At 42.5% G+C, this 27,662-nt stretch overlaps 1 protein-coding gene across 2 annotated transcripts in view; it reads right to left on the bottom strand.

Annotated features, from left to right (window-relative positions):
- The window catches only part of LOC139646030 (endophilin-A1-like), a 36,228-nt gene extending 11,695 nt beyond the window's left edge, over positions 1-24,533 (bottom strand). For both annotated transcript variants that reach the window (XM_071521926.1, XM_071521927.1), the window contains exon 1: positions 24,291-24,533. In XM_071521926.1, coding sequence (XP_071378027.1) covers positions 24,291-24,335 — 45 coding nt within the window. In that variant the 5' untranslated portion in view covers positions 24,336-24,533. The remainder of the gene's footprint in view (positions 1-24,290) is intronic.
- Between the last annotated feature and the right edge of the window lie 3,129 nt (positions 24,534-27,662).

A 27,662-nucleotide genomic window follows, 5' to 3' on the forward strand; every position in this document is an offset into this window, starting at 1 on the left:
ATGGCCTGGTATTAAGCTTTGGGGGAAGCTTGTTCAGGTTCATAAATATTGATAGAACTGTCTAAAATCCGACAAATAACAAGTGAAATCTGTTTAGACTGGATTTCTGCTGCAAGCTCTATAACCCTTTCCTCCCACTAGTCAATCAATTTTCCCATTCAGTTTATTAGCAGACAGAAAGTGGGATAAGAACATTATCCACTGTGCAGACAGTAATCTACATACACACACACACACACACACACACACACACACACACTCTTTGTCTCTCTCCATCTCTCTCCCGCTGCAATTTCTAGCAAATGAGCAGTCATTACAGTGACAGGCAGACAGCAGTGGCTGGTCCATAATCAAATGTTTCAACAGACAAAAACATCAAGATGCACCGCATGAAATATCAATTATGCGCAATAGGAGCAATGTGCTTGGTAATAGACTGCGTGTTGATTGGTGACGGTGCTCACGGTTATGAGTGTGTGTGTGTCCCAAATTTCTGTAGTAAAAATTCAGCAGAGACAAAACATAAACTAACAATGAGTGGCAGTGGAGGAGAGAGAGAGAGAGAGGGAGATAGATGGAGGCTGGGGCCAGGAGACGGGGGCAGCAGAAGTTATTTCTTGAGTTAAACAGATGAAAAGCAACTCAATTAAGCAGTACCAGTGGAGACCTATCGCTTGCCGGAGGAAGAATGACTGAATTAATGAAAATGAGCCGTTGGTGGCTGTTTTGAGTCAGTGGGCTGGAGAAGCTGTGCACTCTGCTGCCCTAGGACAAAGAAAGAGCAGGACTAGTACTTTGCAAAGACGGCTGCAAGCCACGGAGATAGCAGTTTAGTATAGCAATGGATGGAAGATGTATGCACAAATGCCCTCACATGCATGAACACACACACACATACACACACACAAGCACACACTGAAGGAATACGTAGCACGCCATAGCCATTAACCGTGGGACTGGCGGTATAAGACAGATGACCCCGGTTTTCCCTGCGGCTAATCTGGGCTTGTTTATTCCCAGTGATGTTCCGACTTAATACAACCTCTCTAAATGTGACTGTTAAACCCAACAATCGCCTAATGGCCAGGAAACCAGCATTCTAAAATGCCCCGGGGACCCGGCAATGTCACCCCGCTTCCACACACACTTTACTAAGCTCCCTCTGTCTCTCTTCGTCCTAATCTGCCCCTTACTCAACAACCCACCTCTTCTCTTTCTCTGTTTCCCCCTTGTCACCCTCTTTCCGCCCCTCCACCCCCCTCTCTCTTACTCTCCCTGCAGGGGAAGGACAAGACAAAGTGACTGTAGCAGCAGTGGCAGCAGTGCGAAGTGATTCTCGCCGGGTTGACAGACTGCGCAGTTGGCTTCTGGGGGATAACAGCAGTGGCGTAGATGATATGACGTCACAGCTGGGGAAATCATATACGAAGCACGCACGCTCGTAGTAGTGAACACCCTGCACAGTGCTGATGCATGCAAATGCACACACACACATGCTGCTGACTCATGCAGCCTCTGGACAAAGAGGCATTGCATGGAATAGCTGCTACAAGCACCGCCGAGTGTGGGCCGGGTTGTTTGTGATATTCTGCAGCCATTGGATTGTGAATGCGTGGGCAGGTAAAGTGAGTTTCAGGGATTATTTTGGTGAACTTCTTACCGCAGACTAAACATGGAAAACCCTCAAATCTGGTTCACATCAGGCTAAAGGTCTCTCTCTCTCCGCTCTCCATTTCTTTGCCACTGGCACCCATGCAAATCAAATCAGACCAGATTAAATATGCTAAATGGGGAGAGGAAAACAGCCCAGAAGTCTTGCCAAGGGCTCCGGGGCCCTTCCTCCCTCCCCGTCCGAAAATCTCTTGCATCATCGCAAAGGTCAGGCAGCATGCTGATGTGCTCTCCTGATTATCACAGCGGAACCTTTTAGTGCAGTGGTTCTCAAACTTTTTCATATCAAGGACCCCTAATTTAGTCCACATTAGGGCCACGGACCCCCATTTGATGAGATTTTGTCTCTCGGACCCAAATCTGAGAATATTTTTTATTGTCAGATATGATTTTGTCCAGAATTCCATGACTATCTGTACTGTAGGTAGAGAGATAACAGTGAAACTATGATCAAAATAGTCATTCTAAAATGACAAAATAATGAAGTTTAACAATTCATCAATTTGCTGGGGACCCCCTGGAATGCCCTCAAGGACCCCTGGTGGTCCCTGGACCCCACGTTGAGAACCAATGTTTTAGTGCATATCAGTGTTCACAGGGCCTCGTGAAAATGCAACATGGGAACATGTAGTAAAGCTTGAAACCAGCGTGATGTAAAAGACCCACTTACAGTTCATTGATTTTGCACTCACTAAATGGATTTTATTGTTCTGAGAAGTTCCCCTACGCAGTGCGCTCGTACGCATTGCAGTTAGAACAAGAGCCAAACTGACATGAGGATCATCTCTGCTGTGATGATGATAGTCCTCAAACATCAATTTACTCCTAAATTATAGGCAGTGAAATGATGTGTTGAATTCATGCTGCACCAGACACAGCCATGCAGGTCAAAATTGAACACTCCACACTACTAGGGCAGCGTTCTTATCAGCATCACCACAAGTATTAATTGTGTAAAAATAAACATTATTATTACGTATTACCAAGAGCAGTAGGTTAAGTTCTACCTTATACCTTGAAATAACAGAGGTCTGGCAGTCTGATTTATTTAAATTTAAACCTATATTGCGAGAGAGAGAGAGAGAGAGAGAGAGAGAGAGAGAGAGAGAGAGAGAGAGAGAAAGAGAGGGTGAGATAGGGAGATAGAGGCTGAGGCCAGGAGACAGACACAAAGGCAGTTATTTCAGGAGTTAAAGAGATGGAAAAACAAATCTATCACTACTCTCTGACAATTATGAATGCATCTCACTCTGGTGGATGAGAAACTGAGGGGCGGGGCTTCAGGACGGAAGGCAGGGAGGGAAAGATGAGAAAACAGAGGGGTAGGGAGGGTGGACAAGAGGACGGAAGCAATGTCTACGCTCTGCTACAGTAGTTAAGAAACATTAAAAACGTCTCTGGTTTAGCAGAGAAAATGCAAATATGTTAAATGACTAATTTAGCGTAATCAAAGTAGGTATTGGAAATCACTCAGCTGTTTTTGAATCCGCAAAGACAATTCTCCTGCAGACCAAAAGTATTTTCTATTCTATAAACAGAACCACCCACACAGACTAATAGAAACACTCCTGGTGAACCTTATAGGATTGTTTTAACATCAGGGTTTTACGCTGGAGTCAGAGTCCATAAGCTAATATTATTAATTGGCTGAGGAGGCAAACGTCCTGGATGAGATGCACACACACACTAAAAGTGTCTATCTTAAGTCGATGTTAAACGGAAGTCCAGGATTAGATTACGCTGCTTATTGCATAACACATTACAATCAGTATTGTAACCTGCATCGTATACACACACATGCACACACAAGCTCTGGTCTCATATCCTGAGATTTTGATGCATTTGTTCTCATATTTTTACATGCCTTTGTGTCCTTTGTTGCTTTGTAATTATCTTGTTTTGTCTTTTATCTTGTTTTAAAAGCATATAATAAAGAATCCAGGCTTACAAAACGGAAACACAAAAACCTCCAAGGACAGAAAATCTTCAATTGAAATGCACTCAGACAATTGAAAGTAATTGTGGCTTCATGTTCTTGCAGTTTGTCTCCATTACATGATATTTGAAAACAAAGCTATTTGCTTTCATTTGTTTTAATTAATTTAACACCGGATTTTGTGTGCATGTACATGACGTATGCATCTATGTGTACGTTTCCAAAATCAGTAACCACACCAGTCATGGTACAGCGCCCTGCACTGCCTCAAATGACCTCTCTCTCTACAAATCTCTGGGCAGTGTGACAGAAATCAATGCAAGTCTTTTCTTAGCTATCCTATAAAGCTGAGAAACAGTTTTCCGAGCCAGCCTTGCTTCTCAAGGACTTATCCAGCAGGCGAGGAAACACATCATCAGGCGGCGTCTCTTTGTGCTCGCCAGCACTCGCTCGCATTCGCATCTCGGGACCATTAGCATTAGCATCAGGCGCAGGTCACATGGCGCCCAATGTGAGGCACACGTGTAGTCTGCTGCTGCTCCTCTCCTCCCCGCCCCCTCTCCTCTCATCTCCCCCCTCCCTCCTCTCCTGCTCGCTAGTCTAATCCCGGACGGGCACAGCGAGGCCCCTGCTTTAAATACGCCCTGGGTGGAGAGGGGGATTAAAAATGACAAGAGTGATTAGTGAGGCTATTAGGAGGACTGCCCCGGCTGCTGGACAATAACAGGAGGATCTGACTCTTCCTGACAGCATTAAAAAATCCCTCCCTGCTTCTCCACCTGCCTGCACCTAACCATTCCTCTTTCCTCTGCGGGGGGAGGATATAGGCGGAAGGATCTCCCTATATGGCGGAGAGGAAGAACGATATTCCCCTCTTAGTTACTCTGTCACCTTTAGGGGGTGTCAACCAAGCGTGAGCAAATTCTTTCTTTTTCTATCCTCCTCTGAATTGCTCTTTCCCTTCAAGAAATTTTCTTTCATGCTCAGCTTTTTTCTTTGCTTCTCGGTTCATCTGGTATATTTTTCCACCTCTTTTCTTCCGCCTAACTGTCTCCCTCTCTCCTCCTCACCCCATATGTTGTGAGAGAAGAACAGGAGGATGGAGGAGGCCAGAAGTAGAGAGAGAGAGAGAGGCCAGGGTCAGTTGGGCATATGACGTGCAAGAGTGAGTGGACTGCCAAATGTTGAAAAGTCAGAAACACTTGCATAACAACGCCCAGAAGAGCTTTTGCTTTCCTGCTCTTCTGTCCACAGATGGCCTCTCGTTTTCTGCTCCCCTTTCCTCTTCTGTCTTTATCGCTCCCTTATTCTCTCCCTCTCCCTCTCCCTCTCACCTCCAAATACCTTCAAGGCCTTGTTGTTCTCATTGTCCCTTTTGGGCAATAGCATTTCCTTTTTCATGCAACACTGCACCCTGTATACCGCCGGACTGTGACTCAACAGTACTTCCAACTGCATTCATCTTAACTGGAATCTGCACTGTCATGATTAAGTCCTGCTGAGCAGATTTTCTGGGACTTGGCACCAGGAGGATCTAATTGTGCATAGATATTAATACCCGTCTTTGGGAGCACATCTATAATCGTATTGTCTTTCCTGAGGTTTGAACTGTGCTCTCCAGGAATCAAGGGATATCCATTCGTTATGCTTAAATCCTGGTGGCCATGTTAAGAGCCAGTGTGGGGGCGACCGGTAGCGGTCCAAACTACAGGCGCTTCAGGATGATGGTAATCCCACAGAACATCAAGGGCTGCGGCGGCATTAACAGGAACAATATTCCAAGCTAAGCCAGGTTGTGATGTTTTACAAGACCACAGAGAGACAGGTAAACCACTGGAAACTATATTACAGACCTACATCAAACAGGAAAAATCAACAAAATTGTCCTGCATAGGCTGCTGCATACCATCTAAAATGTAAAGTCCATTCAATATCATATAACACTTCCAGTTCAGGCCGGTTGGACGCGCACCCAGACAGGACTGGGAGCCAATCTTCCCTGTGTCCAGACTCATGCCAGCATCAATCCACCGGTTGGCTATGTTGCTTCACTGACCTCTATCCTCTGTGAGTGTGTATGTGAGTGTGTGGCCTGTGGCTGTTATAATCTGATTTGTAAGCCTTCGCATGGCTCTTATGTAACGGCAGGGATGAGTCTGGAGCTGGGGCGGTGTGTGCACACTGCAACCCATCCATGTGCTGCTCCAGAAACAGGGGAGGAGGGGGAACCAGCTGGCACTGTGTGTGTGTGTGTGTGTGTGTATGCGTGTGAAAAATGTGCCAACGTTTTTGAGCATTTGGATATTTATGATGATGACACAAAGATGGAGAATGAGTAACTGCACACACTGCATGAATGATGGCAAGCTTTTGCTAAACTATACAATGAGATTGTGTGTGAGAATGTGCGTGCAGTCCAGTTGATAAATATGTCTGAATATATTTATATGTGTCATGACAATTGTGCATGTGGCTTATTTTTGTCAAAGAATTAAATAGCACATTAATTATTGTTTTCATAATTAATTAACATGTCAATACAGTATAACTGATCTGTCTAATGCTCTTGGAACTTAGTAAGATTAATACAGCAGTGTGTTCCTCTATTGAATTGTAAGTAGCTGAAAACCATTAAAACAAATGAATCCTGCATCCACTTGAGATAAGATTGATTCCACTGTGTCAAGCCACATCTAAACATGCTGCCATCACAGGGTGTAAATTGCCATTGCTGTCAGTATTTTTTTTGGCAGATCTCATTAGAAGCTCTCAGCTGCAGTATTCCCCTGCCAGACCACTTACTGATTCTGCACAGGAGCCATGACAATGTGTGAAAGACTCAATGTGTTCAATTCTCTCCTCTTCTGTCCCGTCCCAATCGCTTTCAAACTACTCACGTCCTTTCTCATCCATTCCCTGTCTGTCCATCTCATCTGTCTATTGAAATCTCTTCTCTCTCTCTGCACTCCTGTTTGCTCCTATTCTCTACATTTTTCTCTCTCTTGTCAGTTCTACAGTTATATCCATCCTCTTTCCCTCTGCCCTCTCCCCTTTGGCCACCTCCACAACAGAAAGGCGTCTCCAGCAGGGTTAGACCGATATATTGATATTGGCCTTTTATTAAATATCAGATATTAGCCAGTCATGTCATCCATTGATGATATGATGGAGGTTAGTCCCTGACCATAGCTACATAAAAACAGTCTGTACAACCTGTAATGAAACTTGATTTTCTTTGTATGTTTTATTTATTTATCATTTATTCATTCTTCATGTAAAGGTAGTAATCTAGGAAATCTAGAAATCTAACCCTAAAAGAATTTCATTTGTATGGGTTTCAGTGGAGAGTTTTAGTGTCACATAGCCTAAATGCAGTTCAGAGGCTTTTTTCCAGAATAAAATCCTGGGAGGAAAACACTGATCCTGATATTTTTTGGCATGAAAGTGGAAACATTAAAAGACATTGAATACTGGCACAAAATATTGGCTACCAGCAGCTTCAAGTAAAAAAAATTTCGGTGTCGCCCTCCAAAAAAACCATATCGGTCGAACCCTAGCTCTGTTTGTGAAGCCAAGCCTCCAATCTGGGATACAGAGTCTCTCATTTTCATCCAACACCCTCAGAGAGAAAGAGAGAGAGAGAGAGAGAGAGAGAGAGAGAGAGAGAGAGAGGACCCTGAAACAATGATTCTCTAAATCATACTCCATCCTCACAAGACGTGACTCACCATAGTCACACGACACTCAGTGAAGTCATGACCTACACACACAAATTATAGACATACAATAGACACGAATACAGGAATATAAACAACACGCTCTCACTTTCTCTCTCTCTCTCTCCATGTACATAGTTGCCACTCTGCAATTTCCATTTCAAAGGGGAGTAGTGTGTCTCAAAGAAGGGATAATGATAGAGCTTCGACTGGTGAGGCCTCGACTTCTTAGACACATTACAGTAAAGGGAAACATGTATTATCATTGTAGGTTTATGTTAATGTTATCATAATGTTCGCCCAGCAGCGGTGGGAGTTAAATCTGCGTGGGTGTAATGGTGTTGACTAGGATAATGAACGCTGAACATCAGTATTGATGACAGTTATTAAAGCTCAATTTAAGACTGCTGCCGTGACTCTGTGTGTGTGTGTGTGTGTGTCTGTGTGTTACTGCATCTGTAATCCTCAGATTCATGACCGCATCATTTATCCTTAAGATTATACTGCAGCTCTGCCCATAACTCAGAGTCGGCCTGTCAAACAGAGCCAGTTTATCCTGACTGCGTTCCAGATATGAGGAGCCAACCTTAAACCAGTTTCCGCTTCAATCAACTTCACATTCACTCTGTGTTATTGCAGAGGTAAACAAAATTAAAGCCAATACTGTAGCATTTTTTTTGATTCAGTATATTAAAGTGTTTAAAACATCCTCATGTCCTCTTTCCAAATTTTAAAATAGCCATTGCAGTAGCATCCAATCTGTTCAATAATATTTCTGTAGAAGGGTTTTAAAGCTGAAGGATTTTGACAAGCTAGACCACAGGATCAGCACCTAGTCATGCATTGTACGTGCAGTGACAGTGATTCAATGGGATTGCAGTACGATAACAAAAGGTTAGGTCTAAATTAAGGATTTTACACACTGGGAATCCAAAGAGAAGAGATTATGATATTCTGTGGTGAAACCAGGGTCAGATTAGTTCACTTCAGGGACAAAGAGACGGCAGCCATTTTATAAATCTGCTGTTTTTTTTTGGACTTGCTGTCGGATTCCGGTCCCTGGACAGAGAGGAGTATTGGTTTCCCATCATTTCAGCCTCTGGGGAAGGGAATCGTTGAGGGAGGCTCAGGAGAGAGTTTGGCATGTGTCTCCTAGCAGGAGGTCCCCGGTTCGGTGCGTCATCCTGATGAGGTGTGTGACCTTTCACACAATCTCTCTCTCTCTCTCTCCCTCACACACACACACTCACACACTCACACACACACACACACACACACAGAGCAGGCACAGTAATAACCCCTCTTGGGATTGGGAAAAGGTTGGCTCTATCGGCCTGGGTCGGTCCTGACTACTGATGCCAAAGCTCAAAAAAGGAATTTAACAGAAGCACGAAAATGGACTCAATCAATCAGCATTCAAAACAATTTGGAGCACAAGGCTCGTAATCAGTAAGACAGTCCACTGAAAACATGTGAAACTCATCAAAAATGCTGCTCTGGAGTGATGGAATTACATCACATAAGTCAGTTTAACGATGCCCAGATAATTATACTGAACTTATACTAAAATGTTCAAACCTGAAAAAACCTGCCCTGGCCACTTTTTTGTAACGGCTAAGTGGATTTTAGGGGAGGAAGGCTTTGGCGGAAGTGACAGGACATCAGTTACTGAGGAAGCTCCATGTTCCATGAAAGCTGAAGGTTTGTACGGCCTCAGGAGATGATGAAGTTGCAGAAGCATTGCTTATTGATTTCTGAAAATGGAAGGGACAGAGGCAAAGACTTTTTGAAGGTTGTGGAAGACTTACAGGACAGTTTCAGGGACTCAGAGAGAGAGAGAGAGAGAGAGAGAGAGAGAGAGAGAGAGAGAGAGAGAGAGAGAGAGAGAGAGAGAGAGAGAGAGAGAGAGAGAGAGAGGAGAGAAGAAGAGAGAGAGAGAGAGAGAGAGAGAGAGAGAGAGAGAGAGAGAGAGAGAGAAAGAGAAGAAACGTATGTGAGACAAAGAGAAAGAGGGAGACGGAATATGAATATGTATGGAAAACAGCCTGACCTCATATCAAATTCATTGTTATGAATGTTGTATTGTACAAAAACTAATGCACCCTAATTTTGTATGATTACATGTTTGTGTTCTTTTTATATGATATATTTTATTATTACTAGGCTCAGTGCAAGTAATGTAAGTTTAGCAAGATCAATCATGCTTTAAAATTATACAAACAAACATTATGAAAAAAATCGTAATGCACCCTAATTTTGTGTGATCACAAATTTGTGTTCTTTTGTATTATTTCATATTTAATTCAAGTGCAAGGCCATGCATAGGTGTAGTACGAATCAGGTTGGCTATGTGCTGGCATAGTACAAATCAAGAGTGCATAACTTTTCATAAAATATCATACAAATGGTTGTGTGAGAACACGCTGGAAACAAAAGGAGATAAGAAAAAGTAGAAAAAATGTGAATGGGAGTAGGAGGAGAGAGACTAACTGGAGCAACTGAGGGAAAACAAACAGGAGAAAGAGAGAAGACAGAATCTCGGAGTGTATGCTTTATGCTCTGACAGCATGCCTGCAGTGAAACCAGCATGGACCATTAGGGAAACCAAGATCTTGTCACAATCCAGCAGGTCTAGAGAGAGAGAGGCCTGTACAGACAGAGCCTGCGGTCGCACAATCCAACAGACAGTTACCAACACACCAAACACAGTTCACCCCGGATCCCAACACATCTGTTGCAACAAGCTTTTCATTCCGTACAAATGCTGCCTAGCTTGAGGGAAGATCCATTATCACTTTTGATGAAGATAAATGTCTTTGATTTCTAACTTCAAACTAAATAGTCTGCCAGCGACTGCAGAATAATGGGTCTTGGAAGAAAGGAGCAAACGTGCATTAAGACTAAAATCAATACTGCAGCAAAAACAGATTCCTCATCTCAGACGAGACCGAACGCTACCACAGTGTGTCAGTCTGGCAGCACCACGAAAATAAATAATAATATAAATACATTTAGAAGCTGGCGTCACTCATAAAAAGATGAGTGAATTGAAAAGCCTCAGCAGACTAACATCTCGTACATTTGATATTGACTATCTGTTATTCAAGACTGGTCCGCTTTGATTGAATTTCCTGAGCGTAGAGAAGGTCATGACAGGAGGAGAAAGGCGATCCAGGATTATAATGACACCCAGAGTATTGACGGCTGCTGCAGCATTACACACACACACAGATCTACACCGAGGAATAAATTATTTAATATGATAAAAATAAAGTATGTTCAGTTTGTTTTTGTGCATGTTTGGCAGATATTAAAACATGTTTGATATGATATGAAAAAAGAAAGATTTCACCTCAGTGGAATAATCTCTAAACAGGTAGATGAAATACCAAAGATAGACAAAAGACAGTAATAAACATAAATAAACTGCATATATTGCTACAGTCCATTATTTGTGAAGAGACACAGTAAACGGCACACTTGTGACCTAGTCCTTTTCCAATGCTTTTGAATCAATGCATTCAAAATGAGCATCAGTTTCAATTGACAGGGCTATTTTCTGCACAGCTTTTACTCCTCAATCATCATGTCTCAGCATTATTTTTCCAATAAAATAACCACAAACAACACTTGCACATACTGTATGTGCATGCTCTCACTCACTCTTTCTCTCTCCCACACACTCACATACACACACACACACACACACACACATTTTGGTAAAAGACTGCAGTGGAGATAGAAAAAAGTAAGTCAACATAAAACTGTGTGCTCATCTCTATTTAACAGCTGCAGGAGATAAAGGTGGTAAGTTGCAGCTTTAAGAGCTTCGTGAAGAAAGCATCATTCACAGTGAATTGATAATGGCACTGTTATGAAAAGATACATAACTAGAAGCAGAGAGTAGTCCTTCAGAGAAACAGCTTTAGAAATTCAGTAATTTGCAGCTCTGACTCACCATATCATACACTAAGAGCTGTGGCTTTTCCATACACAGATACACAGAAAAACTCACTACTTTTCAATACTATGAAGGTTTACCACACAATACTGTACACAATACGTTGGTACCATACTTTGATATACAGTATGTTTTGAAAGTAGGTATACAATATTTAATAATAATGAAAAAAAGCTGTATAATATAGTCATTTGTAATTAATTCACTCATTTTAACAAAATAATTCAACATTTAGTAGTCTGTAAATAATAAGTGTACCTGGAAACAGGAAAAATATCATATATAATATACAGTGTTACTAATATATGTAAAAAATGTATACCTACTTTTTAACCTGGTACATACTGAATTTTCACAGCTATAAATGACAGACAACATAATGACGTTCTATCAAATGATGCTTTGAAAATGGACAAAAGAAATGCCTGTAAAACACTTTGTAACTCTGTTTTGAAAAGCATGATACGTATAAAGTTTAATATTACATAAGAGTTCCTTAAAGTCTGAAAGGCTTTACACCAGGAATCACAAGTTATCATTTTGTGGTACAAGTTTTGTCAGTGCAGCATATCAGGAGCTCTTTGGCAGTTGCCATTTCGTTTATACACTATGAAAAAGGATTTTGCTTTTCTCTGCATGTCGTCCTGAAAAACAAGTACAGTAAAGGGGTTTGAACAGCCATTGATGCCAGGCTAGTAGACAAAGTATGCACACTAACAGCCATGGAGGGGCTGAATGAACCTGTGGCTTTCCAGTTAGAGGACAACCTTCCTGAGCACCAGACCACTATGTTGACAGTATTTAAAAGAATACCGTGGGAGAGCATTCAACACATAGTGGCTGAAAAGTTAAAGTCCATAAAGGCACGGGCAAATGCTATTTGGGTGTGTATGTCTGGGGTTGAATCCATAAATTATTGACTTAACCTAGTTTGTTAGCGTGGGCACAAACACAGACAGAGACACACACACAGACACATATTCATACGCTCTCAACACAGGCACAAAAACAAAAATACACACATTTTATCAAGGCTTAAAAATCCACTTTCAGACTTACTTCTCCCAGCGTTGTCATGCCAACAATCTCAAGCGCCTGACCAATGCCACCCTCTTTTATACGTCTTTATCTGGACTTTGTGAAATGTAGAATTATCTACTCACAGTCATATGCAAACACTTACACACATGTATACACACACACACACACATATATGTAACACCTCTAGCCAAGTGACTTGTACTGTAATTAAAGATACATCTTTCATTTCCATTTAATCCAAGCTGTCTAATCCATAGTTTACTCTGGGGAGGTGTTTGTCACATTAGGCACGCGCAGGCAGAAAAATTACTGTGTTTACCAATAAGCCTGTGGTACTTTCTGCAGGTCTAGAGGATGATGAAGAGGCTTGTTTAGACAAAGAGCCACGGTGCTTAAACAGCTCCTAACTGAACTGCATGGCAAACAATAACATTAGAGCAATTATAATACAGAATACTTTTTTATGGTTAAATACTCTTATGTGGGTTTCTGTTTAGTATAAGTACAGTTTAATATACAATATCTGCCTCTTCACCTCATCACACTTTGAGTATTTCCTGTGTATAGCAAAAGGACCTGTAATAATTAGCAAGTCATAGGTTGTGGGTGAATGCATAAATTGCATATTAGCACTAAAATCCCCAGTCTTTAAGAAATCAACAAACACTGCTCATTTGAATCTATAACAGCAGGGAGGAATCTTGAATCTTTGACCTGTCACATGGTTTTTGGTGCTTTACCCTTCCAGACCGGCACATGCGGCACGTTTCACAGATTACCACGGCGCCGCTATGATTCCGCATCGCACGCAGCTCCGATATGATGCGAAGTCACTGCGCTCTGATTAATCTGAGCATAATCCCTGACAATCCATTCAGTCTCGGCTCTGCGGTTGGTGGGAGGATGCCGTGTGTGCGTGTGTGCACGGAAGAGTGGGCTTACTGCGTGTCTATGGCGAGATCAAATCACACGCCTTTTGTACAGAGGATTTTTTTTTTATTTTTTATAAACACACAGAAATACACACAAAAAGACACACTTTCTGACCCGAAACACTCCCACGCTCGCTCCAGCAGACGTATTAGTGCAGTAAAGCACTCCTAAACTCTTTGATGCCAGCTGGTGCTCCAATGGCACGATTCACTGTGGTGGCACTGAGTCATCGGAAGCCCTAATTGGCCAATGGGAATGGATGTTCCTTACCTACACACACCTACGCAAACACACATACATATGCTTGATGCATATGCACACACACACAGGCTCACCATCCATCCCCATGTGTATACGCACAAAACAACATGAAGTCATTAATGCAAACATGCGCACACGTACAATTTCACACGAGGCTGGGGTAGGAGCCATGGATCACTGGCAGGAGTCACCGCTCATTATTTTGCTCCTTTATCTCTCTTGACAGACAAATTAGGCATTAGATAGACAGGCGTGATGCTGCAGCTGCCTGAGAGCACAGCCTCCTCTCTTCTCCTTCCCAACATCCTCTTCCTCCCTCCTCTCATCCCGCCACTTCCTCCTCTTATTCCCTCACATCCTCCTCTCCTCTCCTCAGGCCCTCTTATCCCGCTGTCCTCCTTTCTCACACTTTATCCTCTCCCAATCATCTTTACTTCTCTTTCCTTTCTTTCTTTCTACTCCATGCTTCTCCTGTCTGTCTTTCAGTCTTTCCTCTAGTCAAGGAGGACAAGATATATGCTTGGATATACATATTATGTTGTGTTATTCTCTTGTGCTTCAGTCTAGGTGTCATCAATGCATCGTGCTGATGTTTTTTTTCCATTTGTTCGAAATCTTGATTGAAAACATGATGGCAATATATAGTTCCTTGTTGATTATTTCCACATCTTATATAATTGGGTTCAGGGAGCTGGTTCATGACCCCTGTCCAGAGAATGGCCTTTGACCCTGAGCAAATGCACTATAGATCATTGAAAATACCCTTACAAGCTCCCTGGGGATGTAAGCACCAGCATCCGTATCGGCAAATTACACATTGCTCTCCATTATGTCTGTTATGTCCGAACAGAATATGTTTTAGACAGATTCAGGTACAAAAACAACACATGATCCGAGCTATTTAATTTAACACTGCTTTATTTGCAAAACGTCTACTCGCTTTACGATGTCATTTGCAACTGGCTCTCTGATTAGGCTTGCCCTAGCGCTGACCTGCAGCGCAGCCAATCAGCATCCATCAATTAGGTATCGAACAACTCACAGCACTCTGTTGAACTAGGGCTGAATCAAAATTTTATCGAAATTACAATATGGCCTACTGCAATTTTCAAATCGCAGGAGGCGCAATATTTGTTAAAGGCGAAATGTGTGTCACAATACCATTTTTTTATTAAATATTGTCGTGCTGCAGAGATGTCCTGGCCTACACATCATATTCTACAGACTTAAGAAAACATCTTTGTTTGGTACAGATCCCCGCAAAAATCACACCATAATCATTTTAATATGTTTTTCAATGAAAATGAGAATAATGATGTAAAAATTATCATTGCCTCTAATATCGAAAATCATATCGCAATTGCAATATCAGTCTAAATAATCGCAATTAGATATTTTTTCAAAATCGTTCAGCCCTATGTTGAACCTTTAGTGCACACAATATTTGCCATCATGGCCTCTTGTTTCTCATACACCACAATGTCCACACGATGTCTACAGCCATAACAAAAGGCAATAACACACACTGCTGGGTGCGGTGTGAGGAGAGTGCACTGCGGGCTTCTGGGTAGGTGGGTTGTGGATTTGGGTAATAAAGCTGTGACCTGAATGTCCCCCAAGTGGAAGTGTGTGTGTGTGAGTGTGTGTGTGTGTGTGCGTTTCAATTCAGTCTTATCATTGTTTGCAGGTATTTCCATGTCTAAATGAGTAAATGGCTGCGGCAGCGCTATCTTCCGAAAAAAACGGCAACACATTCCTGTGAGCGTCCCTTCTCTAACCGTGGAATCAACATGGAGCCAAAGACCTAATTTTATTATTTCTTCATTTAATATTGTTGGACTTTTCACACTAATATTAATGGTCAACAATTTGAAATGCATATTTTGAAGGAAAAATGAATAGAAAGAAAAGTACCAACCCTCGTTTTTTCCCCGCATTAATTAAGGTGGATGAGGCAACCCTATCTAGTGCTTAATCACAGGTTCTTTCCCTTTCCAAGCCTCAAGCCTTAGCCCCTCTCTTCTGCAGTGGTTGATGCCCAGAATATATAATATACCAGTCCTGAATAAAACATCAGCCATGGCCTGAATACTGATGCTGAGAGGGAGGGAGAATGAGAAAGCAGGGAGAGAGAGAGAGAGAGAGAGAGAGAGAGAGAGAATGCACACTGGTGAATAACTACTTCCTTCCTATCAAGCAACCACAAACCTCTAGCGATTGTCACTGTCCAAAACAGAGTGAAAGAGGCAGCAGCCGTCCCCACCAGTGTTTCTCTTCACTTTTCCGTCCTTCTCCTTAGAGAGATTTGAAATCTTTTTCACATGGTAAATGCTCGTTCGGTCACATTTTCTCTCTCAGATTTGGGCATTTAATGAAGAGCTCAGTGAAGAGTCCAACTCACCAGTGCTGTTAATCAGAATGTGACCTCAGTATCTAACCACAGGGCGAGCTAAGAATAGGACTGGTCCAGGCAGCGTCCGTCTGCCATTAACCTCGAGAACAAAGCTGACGTCAGAGCGCTGTTAACTCCACAGCCCAACTCTCAACCTTTGGCTCCTGCATGTGCACTCACTTCTGTCAAAAGTGGTATTGCTGACAGTTTATTGAAACTTTCTGCTCCTGCTCCCCCCTCCATGTTAATACGTTAAGTAAGTCTAAGGGACATAGTCAGATATACAATACAGTATTTAAGGGAATTTAACATCCCTCTCCTAGGCTTGTAAGACTCGTCATTATATTGTTTCTGTCCATGCGGTCCCATTGAAATGTGTCTGGGTCCATATGTGCTTAAGAGTCAAGGGACGAATGCTTGTTGTTGTAATGGTCTCCTAAAGATTGAATGCGGCGTCAAGGAAATCAATTACAATGCAGTGGATAAGAGCATTCAGAGGCTGGTGATGGAGCTGAGCAGATATTTTATACTGACGCTGGTCAAAAACCTGTCACTGCTGCCTTAATATATAGCAAACCTTGTCTGAGTACCAGTGAAAGATTTGCCTGTTTGTGAAAATTTCAGGAAATTGAATAACCTTCAATAGCAGGGATCAAATATCTATGCAAGACATGGTGTTTGCACTTGTCAGAGGGCTGACCAAAACTGATGCCTGTGTAGAAATCCCAAGCAAACATAGCGCTCCGGGGAAAATGTACCTGATGGAGACATTTCAGTAAAAAAGCTCTGGCAAGTGACAATAAAAAAGGCAAATGACAATAAAAAACAGCAGAGTAATAGAGCCACTTTGAGTGGTGGAAATGAATCAAGATAAAAGGATGGGCAGCGCGTTGCTGCAGGGACTGAACTGATGGACTCGGTCCAGTGCAGCGTCACTTCTGCTGCAGTGCTGAATTACACTATAGGCCACAAAGGGTTGGACTGGGTGGGACAAGTGACAAGTGTAACTAAGTATAGCGAGACAAGTCATTCTTGCTCTGTGTAATCTACCATATACAGACAAAATGTATACTGCATATAGGTGAAAAGATGTAAAACAGGTAACATTAGTCAATGCATGAGCAAATCAGACAGCAAATACAATATACTTACTGCTGTTCACCTCCATCACCCAGCAAGTATAATGCTATTTATCCCAATTAATAACTGAAAAATGGAAAATGAAATGAAAAAGGGACTGGAATAAAACCAATATACTTCTATTTGAGAAACAATAACTCAACAAAGTTCAGCTTGGGGGAGTGAAAGGAGAGACTACTAAAAAATGAATCCACACAGATCTACTGTTCTTCGTTCTTCTGCCTGTTTGACCTGAGTCCTGCACTTCCTTTTCACGTCCACTGCATCCCTTGGTCGCACTCTCTCTCTCTCTCTACCTCTCTCTCTCTATCTCTCCTACTCTCTGCCTGCTCAAGGGTGCTTTCTATCTCTCTCTCCCCCCTCTTCTTTCTCCTGTTATCTCTCTCTTTCTTTGCCCCCCCCCCAATCTGTTATCTCCCAGCTGGATCTGTTTTGCGCTGCACTGCAGTAGGCCCAGCGAGGAGCCGGGCTGGATGAGTCACCCACTCACAATCTGCTGCCCTAAAGCCCTGCAGGCGTCAGCCACATCCAAGGACCCCACTGCTCCCCACAGGCACGCACCGATGTACATCTACGCAGGCACACATGCACGTATGCACATTAAATACCCATTTATAACTAAAGAATACATGCTAGAAAATGCCTGCATGTGCACACACGTACATATAAAACACGCGTGTGATAACAGTTTAAATCCAAATGGACCGAAGCACAAACAGCAGGCTCTACGTCTCTGGTCGGATTCCCACTGCTCTTGTAACAGTAAGAAAAAAGCAAACACCACACCAAAATCAATACAGCATTATCACTGTTCTATCTGTAAATATACTCTATAAGTTATCTGGGCCAGCCATTCCTTGTAAAAACAGTCATGCTCAATAACTCTGCTCAGTTTTTTCCTTTGCTGATAAAGTACAGTAGATTTTTCTGAATGACGCGGTCGGCAGTCCAGCTAGCCTCTGAGCTAAGGATGACAGCTAATGGTGTGTTTGAGTGTGTGTGTATCTGCCTGTCAGGCATTATTGACGTACACAGTGTTGTTCTCCTTTCCAGCTCGTTACACAAACATCACAAATATGCTGGGCTGGAAATGATCCGTTTTTCTGTGTATGTGCCTTCGCAAAACAGTCAATTGATAGTTTTGCTACTGCTATTAAAAGAAGAATTTTGCTTTAATGTGTGTCAAGTCAAACTAAAACATTTATCAGTGTCAAAGCCGTCTCAGTGACAAAGAGTGCTGGAAATTAAACAGCACTAAACAACTAAACAACTGTACACTAATAAAAAGAGAGGAAATCAATGACACAGCCAATCTTTTGGTTGGCAGGAAATTTTGAGCCTGTCAGACTTTCTAATTCTACATCCTTAGTGGGAGAGAAATGATTTGATTATTTACAGTTTCACAGACTCCCCATCACCAGAGAGATTTGCATAGTGAGAGTCTATCTGCAAACGTTGGTTGTGATTTTCAGCATGCTGAGTGATTGAGCAGGTCTGGCATACCACCAAGCATTAGAATTCACAGTGTTGAGGTGTTCACTCTTCACAGCCCTTCTGGGTAAATTGAATTAGACTTTTCAGCATCACTTTACATTGAGAGGGTGAACTGACGCCCGTGCTTATGAGCCAGACCCATATTGTGCAGTATTTATTTGCCAAAATTGAAATGAGAACAGTTCCAATTCACAAATCAAAATGTTGCACACAATAGAACGAGGGTGAGACTTGTGTGGTGTTGGTATTAGTATGCAGCACACATTGGGAAACCTGTGTGGCCAAACAAAGGATTATTACAAAATGAAGGATTATTGCTCTATTCCCCAGAGACACGTTCAACAGCTGAAGAGCTCATTTCCAAATCAAGACATACATTTTGTGGAAAGAAATGATTACCTGCTGAAGTTCATTATGAGATATCTTTATCCACATTGCACTGTTTTGTCAACCAAAGACATCCTACTGCTTTCATTTAAAATGTAGCACAATTTGTTTACATTTTGTGCTATCAATCAATTTGCAGCATTAGCTGTCTTTTTTCAAAGGTTGGATATCTAATTTTTTAACGAAAGTCGCTTGTTTCATGGTGTTTGCACAGATCTGGTCTGCTACTGTCACCTAAATTCATCATTATAACACTAATGCACATTTAAATCACTGCTGTGTCAAGTCAGTATCTATGACCATTGCTTTGAACAGCACTACAACACATTCAAGTACTTCTAAAATATCCATGTATTGACCTGCAGCCAAGGAAATGGCTGGCAAAGAGCATGTGTGGTGCGTGGTGAGAAAAAGTATATTTAAGACACAATAATCACCCTTAATTAACATCCTGTCCTCTTCTCCTCTTACAATCTTGAGGAAAATAGACTAATATGGACTAACATAACAGGAATTGGGATTGACATTATTGAAGCTGCAGCCTGCAGCAAAAGTGTCATGTGCAGCAGAGGCAGCCAGACTTGTCAGGAAACGTGTCAGTTTCCTTTTCTCACAATGACATCAAGCAAAACAACGTGATCTGGAACAACTGCAAGCCCAAAAACCCCAAGGACTTTTTTTCTTTCTCACTCATTCTGACATAGTTGCTCAACCTTTCTTGCCCTCCTCAACCCAGCTGACTTCTGCAGAACTTTTTATTGAATGTATTGCACTACAGTGTTAAGTAATACTGTGTAATACTAGTAATACTATGCTCTCTGCAGCCCTAGGATAAATATAAGCACATCATGTGTCATATTGTGATGATTTATTGACTTATTCATATCTAAACAATGGTCTTGCCCTTGGCCACTATAAAAAAAAACACATGGGTGGTTAAAAGTAGATTACAGTAGAACGAAATAAAAAAATAGTTATGGCTATTAGGCATTTACTCTATTCTAGACGTAACATTGCATCACGTTCACATGCACATGCATACACACACAAGCACCTGCAAAAACATGCACTCATATATATGACTCTCCATGGGATTAGACCTGGCATGGGAGTAGCATCTGCTCCAGCATGACTCATTTGACTCTGAGGGAAGTTGACTTGTGATGCAATAGCTAGCAGTCTTCGCCTCTAAAAATATCAGACGGAAACATTGTTTCTTGGCTTAAGATAATGAAAGGAGAACGTCAGGGTAAAGATGTCAGGGCATTATAGTCTATCATAGTGTATGCAGAACAGTAATATTTAAGAACATAGAGTGGGTAATGGATTGCTTGCTTAAAAAGAAAAAAAAGAAAAAAGTAATTTCCGGTGGACCTGATGGGTTTACCCTTCATGCCCTGTGGTTCCCCTCCTTTTAAAATGGCACCCGTTATTAATGCACTGCACTGAGCCCCAATGCCCTTGCGTGAGGGAGAGAGGTGTTATGTGTGTGTGCATCACAGAAAAGGGTGATTGTCTATGTGTAATATATTACTCAGTGATGGAGACTGTGTGTGTGCGAGAAGGTGAAACTGAGGTTGTGAGTGTGCCTGTGTGAGTGTGTTTGAATCTCATAAAATCCATAGTAACTCTATAAAATTCTGACGTTTATGAGCGTTTTTTTCCCTGCAGAGTCCTGCTCCATAAAGCCCACAATGAAGAAATGCTGCTAGCCTTCATGCAGAAGAATGGAAATTTTCCACCTATCACAAAGCAGATGCCGTACAATCACATCAGCGAGGCAGACCTGCACGGTTAATTAGCAATTAGCGGTGCACAGGGACGTCGGGTCAATGCAGCATTTTAGGATATGCAATCTGTTCCAATTTACATTATATACCACTATGATGTTAGCGTGGCTCCATTTATTCAAAGTAGTATTCAAACTTTTACAACATCATCATTAGGGATGGGACAATACACTTATCTCACGATTTGATACAACCACAATAAGATGTAATAAATAAAAGTTACATGACAACAAATTGTGACTGTGCAAAATAATGTGTATTCCTGAGCCAGAAATATCTCTATGGCTTGCTAGAATGTAAACAACATTTTAAAAATGTCATTACAAAGTGCAAATAATATAATCTGGATGTAGAGATTGTGAAATTATGATGGTCAAGCCGTCTCATTTGTGATTACTACAGCAGAATAAAATAGAGCTAATATCATGATTAATTTTTCTGCCCCACGATATGTATTGTCACTTTTTTGTATTGTGATGTATTGAATTTCAATATATCGTCCCATCCCTAATCATCATCTACTGGACATAAAGGCCTAAGAAGCCTGTCTGCTGCCATGAGCCAAGTCACGACACCGACTGGAACAAACAGCGACAGAAATAAAACGGGCCAGCAATTGTACATCTTGTGTACAATAAATGCCATCGAACTATTCCGCCAAAGTCCTATCCGATTCTTTTCAATCCCTTGTCCCATCCCTTAATCTCCTGACCCCTCTCCTTGTGTGGGGGGTGGAGGGTGCTGATGGATGGGGTTAGGTTGGGTTGCGTTGGGGAGGGTGGAGCTGCAGCAGCCAGCAGCCAAGCCAGATTGTTGGGTTTCGTGCCTATGTGAGTCTGGGACTTGGGGTCTGATCCTGGCTGGATTACTGGGGCTGTGGCACGGGAACAGAGGGTTGAGGGGAGCCGTCTGCCACTGGGAGCCTGGGGAAGAAGAAAGGGGGTGGGGATGGGTGTGTGTGTGTGTGTGTGTGTGTGTGTGTGGGGGGGGGGGGGTAGGTTGGTAATACTGGGGAACAGACGGCAGGAGAGAAGACCACCGAGATAGCTAACTCTGAGCCTGGAGCCAACAGAATCACATAGGGAATGAGAGATGTTTGCTGTGCAAGATCTACAGATTCACACGTGTATGGACACATATTTTACACACACACACACACACACACACACACACGCACACACAAACACCTGTGTATGCATTCATACCGCCACTCATACATTCAAATGCGTATTCACACATATAAGTGCACATGCGCACACCACACACACACATGTCTGAGGCTTGTGGAGGAACATCTGCAGGGGGAGATAAGGCCTCCCACAGGGGACACGGCCTCAACAGACACATTTCTCCCCCCTGGTAGGTGACAACAGACTCATCACACAGAATTAACACAATCTGTGCATTCGTCTAACGGCCCTCGTGCGCTGCTGTCTACGTCCAAATGGATCGAGTGAGCTCTTGATAAAGACTGAAAGTGTGTAACAGCAAAACATGAGCTTTATCAATCCTTCTTTTTGTTTTTAGTGTTTCCTACACCTTGAAATATAATAGATCTCTATTATTAGGTTTACAGGGACCGGAAAGATGAGATTATTTTCTATCAGCAAGTACTAGGTCTTCAAGAATCTATGTGTACATGCACAATGGAGATACGTATAGTCAGATAAATTTGTGTTTGTGGCTTTAGTCATTTGTACAAGCATCTCAAATTTCAATATGTCAATATATTAAATATGACAATATGACAAGCAACAATATAAACACTAAATAAGAATATGAATGAACATAAACTACAGTACTGCACTACATTGCATCGGCATATTGGACTCCAAATTGGTAACTTGCTGTGTAAATCAACACTTGCCCTCACAAATTGATACCTTGTTCTCAGTCATTCAGGTCCAACATGCAATTAATATCCAGAGTTTGATATCTAAGAAGCTGTTGACCCTCAACAGACAGGCTATTATTTGTGTCACAATTAACTCATTACGCCCTCCCATCTCCCTAACAAGGGAATGTTGAGGAGCGATGCCAACAGGGGCCGGCGACTAATGCCATTTTGAGTCTGGATGCTTTGGAAAACAAGAGAGAGCGCAAAGAGAGGAGGGAGGGAGGGAGGGAGGGAGAGAGAGAGAGAGAGAGAGAGAGAGAGAGAGAGAGAGAGAGAGAGAGAGAGATTTAAAGAGGGAAAGTAAAGGTTGATTTTGTTGCTTTGGCTAGATTGTTTATATCCATGCCAATAAGGCACAGTGAATTTAAATTGAATATATAGAGGGAGAGAGAGAGAGAGAGTGAGAGAGAGAGAGAGAGAGAATGTGAGAGAGAGAGATGCAGTAGCCTAGTTGATGAGTAGCAGTGTGACTCAGCCTCGCTCTGGGCGTCCTGCTGTGCGGGGCCGGGAGCTGTCAGTCTGTTAGTGTCACTGTGACTCACCCCTAGAAAACAGGCGACCTCCCCCGGACCCCCGCAGCTCCCACTGCAAATGAAAGTCACTGAAAGCCCTCCGGTTAACGCTAAGTTCTGTCCACACCTTTAACCATCACTATCCCGTGGATGAGGTGGATGGTGGTGGCTGACTATAGCGACCACTCCGGTGACATCCAAATTTAATGACGGCTAACTCCCAGTCTGAGCACTTTGCAATAAAATATTGAGCAACTAAGCTATTGAAATGGATGGGATGGGACTGGAGCCAAGAGGGTTTCTCATCTTGCGCTGAACGTAAGATGATCAATCTGAGTATAACCTTGAACTGAATATCACGCGCGAGGCCTAGGCTACATCTGAATGGGAAAGATGCCTCAGCGTTAGCTCGAAAGACTAAGCACAATTTAATTCATCACCCCTGGTATAAGGGAGCTGGTGTCCTGCGTTAAGCTATGCGTTTAGAGGGCGCCGAGGTCATGGCGTGCAACTGTTGAGGTAAGTCCGGATTTCCGCCAAGGCGCACTTAGCGATTACATAACATCGTGTGCATCGGAGCTCCTACTGTAGTTGCAAGAAAACACTGAATTAAACCGTGCTTTCATGTAGGCCTGCGACGGACGGTATACGAGAGCGAGCTGCTATGAGCTCCGTGTTTGTGTGGCCGGTGCGGAATGTCATCTGAAGGGTATATAGAGGCACTGATGTCCCCGACACCACCATCATCACATTGTCATACCATCTGCCTCGCTGACTCTCAACACGGAATAACAAGACTTCATCATTCGTCTTCCTGCCATGCATTCAATAACCATAGTAAATGTAGGCTACATTTTGAGACAGATAATAAATGACTCAATGGCGCATTGCTGCACCGCGCCAGTCATTTCAATGCACTAGAATCCAATCCAAAGGTAGGCTAATAAATATAGCACAACGTTCCCGGTTATTCTAATGCACATTAGCTCATATGCAGCAGCACGAGAAGCCTTTCAGCCGCCAACACGAGTAAGGTTGAATCTGCACCATCCAATTGCTCGTAACGCCACTCTGCTGCTCCCCAGCTATGTGACACTTGAGCGTGGAGATGTACAGTAGTAGCCTAAGCCTTGGACGGCAGGACAGCGTGTCCTCTTACCTGAGTGGCTTTGTGGAATTGCTTCTTCAGCCCCGCTACAGACATGGTTGCTACACGGTGATTCTAGCTGGGAATATGGACTGATGCTGCAGGCGCGCGGAGGAAATCTCGGTCCTAATTGTGTGGGTTGATATGGCGAGGCGAGGCAAACCCCTGTCTACGTTGTCTATGTTGGTCTTAAGCAGAAGGGATCTCCTGTGAGCAGCGGCTGACTAAAGCCGTGATCAGGCTATTGGATGTCAAACCCACATGTCTGAACGCGGCTGACGCAGGCTCCGCCGCAGCCAGCTCCTTTTAAAGCAGCCGCCTCCTCACCACGGTCGGACTCGTTACTCAAAAATTCGGATAACGTTTTACACTTTTACTCATTTAAAAAAAAAAAATGTTAGTCACAAATGGTTACATTGCTTTTGGAGATTGCATCCTCTCCTACCTTCAAAAATCGAGAAAATCAGTTACCTCTCCTGTGACTTAAGCTATCAGGGAAACCTTAGTGTTGATGTGCAATGTTCTTGTTCCTGTTATCAGTTCCCTCGATAAAATCAAAGTAGGCTACATACACCCTAAGAGAGTAAACGTTTCTACCATTTCTTACCTGAGCTAGTTTAATCTAAGAGGAAGACGACAATTTTTCCAGAAAAACTAATGGGGGTAGGGGTATGGGTGTCGTATAGGCCTGTAATTTCTGGATAATCCAACTTCAATCTGATATTTAGAGGGGGTAATAACAAAAAAAACCCTCATGTTTTGTGGTTTGGTAACCTAAATGCTATCACTGAAAATGAAAAAGTAATTAAGTAGGCCTACATCAGGCTACTCGTTACAGAGAAAAGCAATAACATCACTATAACGCCTTAATGAGTTAAGCCTTACCACTCCACGCCAATTTTCCAGCCAGCAAGTGACAGGCCTAAACACGTTAGAGGAGTATGTTGTAACCACGCCATTATAAATTAGAAATGTGTGGATAATAAGGGATGCGGCCGCTAAATCAGGGCAGGGCAGTCAAGTACAGAGAAACCACACCACAGCTTCTTATGTGAAGAACTATCCCACAAACCCACTCACGTAGCCATGCGTTTTGAACACACGCAGACACAGACGCTATCTTCCATAAACTGCAGGTAAGCACACACGCTGCAAAATGGCCATCTTAATAAATCATTTAGTCTCCTATTCAGTCTTAAAATCGCACTGCTCTTAAAACAAGTGAAACTATCTGTGGCGTGAGATACTGTCACTTGATTCCAGTGCAGTTTCGACTGTTTAGAAGATTTTCTTGAAATAACTCACAACATCTTGAAATAAGGCCCAATAAGGCAGATCACTTCTAGTAGGCTATGCTAGTATCAACATAATGTCACTTAATTCCTTAAAAAAATGAAACTACATCGTACACAAGTGGAATTATCTCACCCCTTGGGCACTACTTTCCATTTTTCAAGAACAAGAAAAAGATTATTTTAATGAGACTCAATGACTTGTTTGCAGTGTAGCGTGGCGTTTCCAGCGCCGCCAAATGTCCAGCACCCTGGACAGCGCCCATCAGACAGCGCTGCAGGGAGACCAGAGACTAGTCCTGCTACCCAGCTCACTTCAGTGCCACTATAACCTCTGTTAATACTATCAGAGCCTCCATGGTAAAGTAAACCATCACTACATTTTCAAGAAACACAACAGACCAGGTTGGTTTGTCAGACCTTATCCAATTCAATTTGGCCATCTCAATATTCGTTGGCTGAGAAGATTAAAAAGTGCACGAATCTTCAGGACTAAGCGAGTTATGGCCCTTGAATTAAAGCTTAAGGAGTCACCTGCTCACACTTCTCAGCTCAGCCCCTCGACGCCAGATGGCCGGCCGATTGTGGTATTTTGGCAGACAGTTAGAGACGCACCCCATATGGTCACTATTACAGCCTGGAATAAGGCGCGGAGTGAATATCACCATCTAGGCTATAAAACCGGAGGATGTGTTGCTATGGCCATCTACATATTATAGTGAGCATGCGGCTGTTAAATGTCCAAATGAAGAATTTGATGGTGTATGTATATGATCCTGTGCTGGAAATGAGCCATTACGAAAAGGAACTCTACTCATCCCACAGCAAATGAAGGATAGTAGGCCTACTATTCAAAAGCCACTTAAACCCAAAAGCAGAATGGCTTTTGAATTGCTTTTAGGAATATTATAGTGCTATTATAGTGAGAGGTCTACTATAGGCAATTAAAAAACACCATACAATAAGATCACTGTAAACTGAGTATTGGGAACCTTAGACACACTATAAATTCCTGTAGGAAATATTAGGCTATAGGAATATTATAGTGATGCCACAAGGGAAGCAAAATACCATTAAATGCGATAATCACTATAATCTCTCTACAGGTCTACCACAGACACACTGTGATCCCTACAGGAATATTATGGGTATAGTGATTTTTGTTTTTTTTGGGTATGTTCTTGCACCATTTATCATCGACCCGCACAAGTGTATCCTGCCGTTTAATTAAACGATACCGCACAGGTTGCAGAACACAAAGCTATTTTTACACTAGTGCCTGTGCCTTAATATGCGAGCTTGTATGCAGCTGGTTCGGTATGAAGACATTAGGCTACTATGAACCACGTGGGTGCTAAACAATCTATAGCAATCTGTCTCCTCATGCAACCTTAACTTAAGTGTTCCAGTTATAATATTGTATTTGTATGTATGTATTGTCTTTTTTTTTAAACGACATCTGTGTTAGTCCTAAATAATAATTGCTAAGCGATTAAATGCAAACGTTTATAATTTAAGGCAGGTAGGCTAATTAGGGGCAATGAGGTGGAGGAAGCAGGCAAAGCCCAACTTGATTTCAGCATGAAAAGCTGCACCGAAATAGCCCCTCGAGACCCCCTCCCTCCCGCGGAAGACATGTGTCATGTGACCGGAGAACAATACAAATTTGTCCATCTGCTCACATTTCGGGAGGGCTGCACGACTCTGTATTTATGGGCTTCTGTATGTCCGATAATATGAACAGCTAACATGGACACTTCTGCTCTGTAACCTAAATCTAGTAATCTAACATGCACACGCTGCTATATGCTGTAAATGTATATCTCTACAAACGGAAAATTGTGTTAACCTGCAAATCTGTCAAAAGTCAAGAATTGTTAAGCCAGTAGGATGCAGCAGTAGCCTATCTGGATAGAGTAGCCTAGTATCATGATGATGAATTCACTCCTTTATCTTTAATATGTTCAATTTGTTGTAATATCTTATCTAGGCTATCTTATTCCGTGTTGCTGCAATGACCCAATTTCCCCACGGGGGATCAGTGAAGTTTTGTCTAATTGAAGCACTCTATTGGGTGTAAGAGAGACAAGAA

This window comes from Centroberyx affinis, unplaced genomic scaffold (assembly GCF_046629955.1).
Source record: "Centroberyx affinis isolate AG114_WGS23_722 - 3 ecotype Tasmania unplaced genomic scaffold, CSIRO-AGI_Caff_v1 ptg000944l_1, whole genome shotgun sequence".
Lineage (NCBI taxonomy): Eukaryota > Metazoa > Chordata > Actinopteri > Beryciformes > Berycidae > Centroberyx > Centroberyx affinis.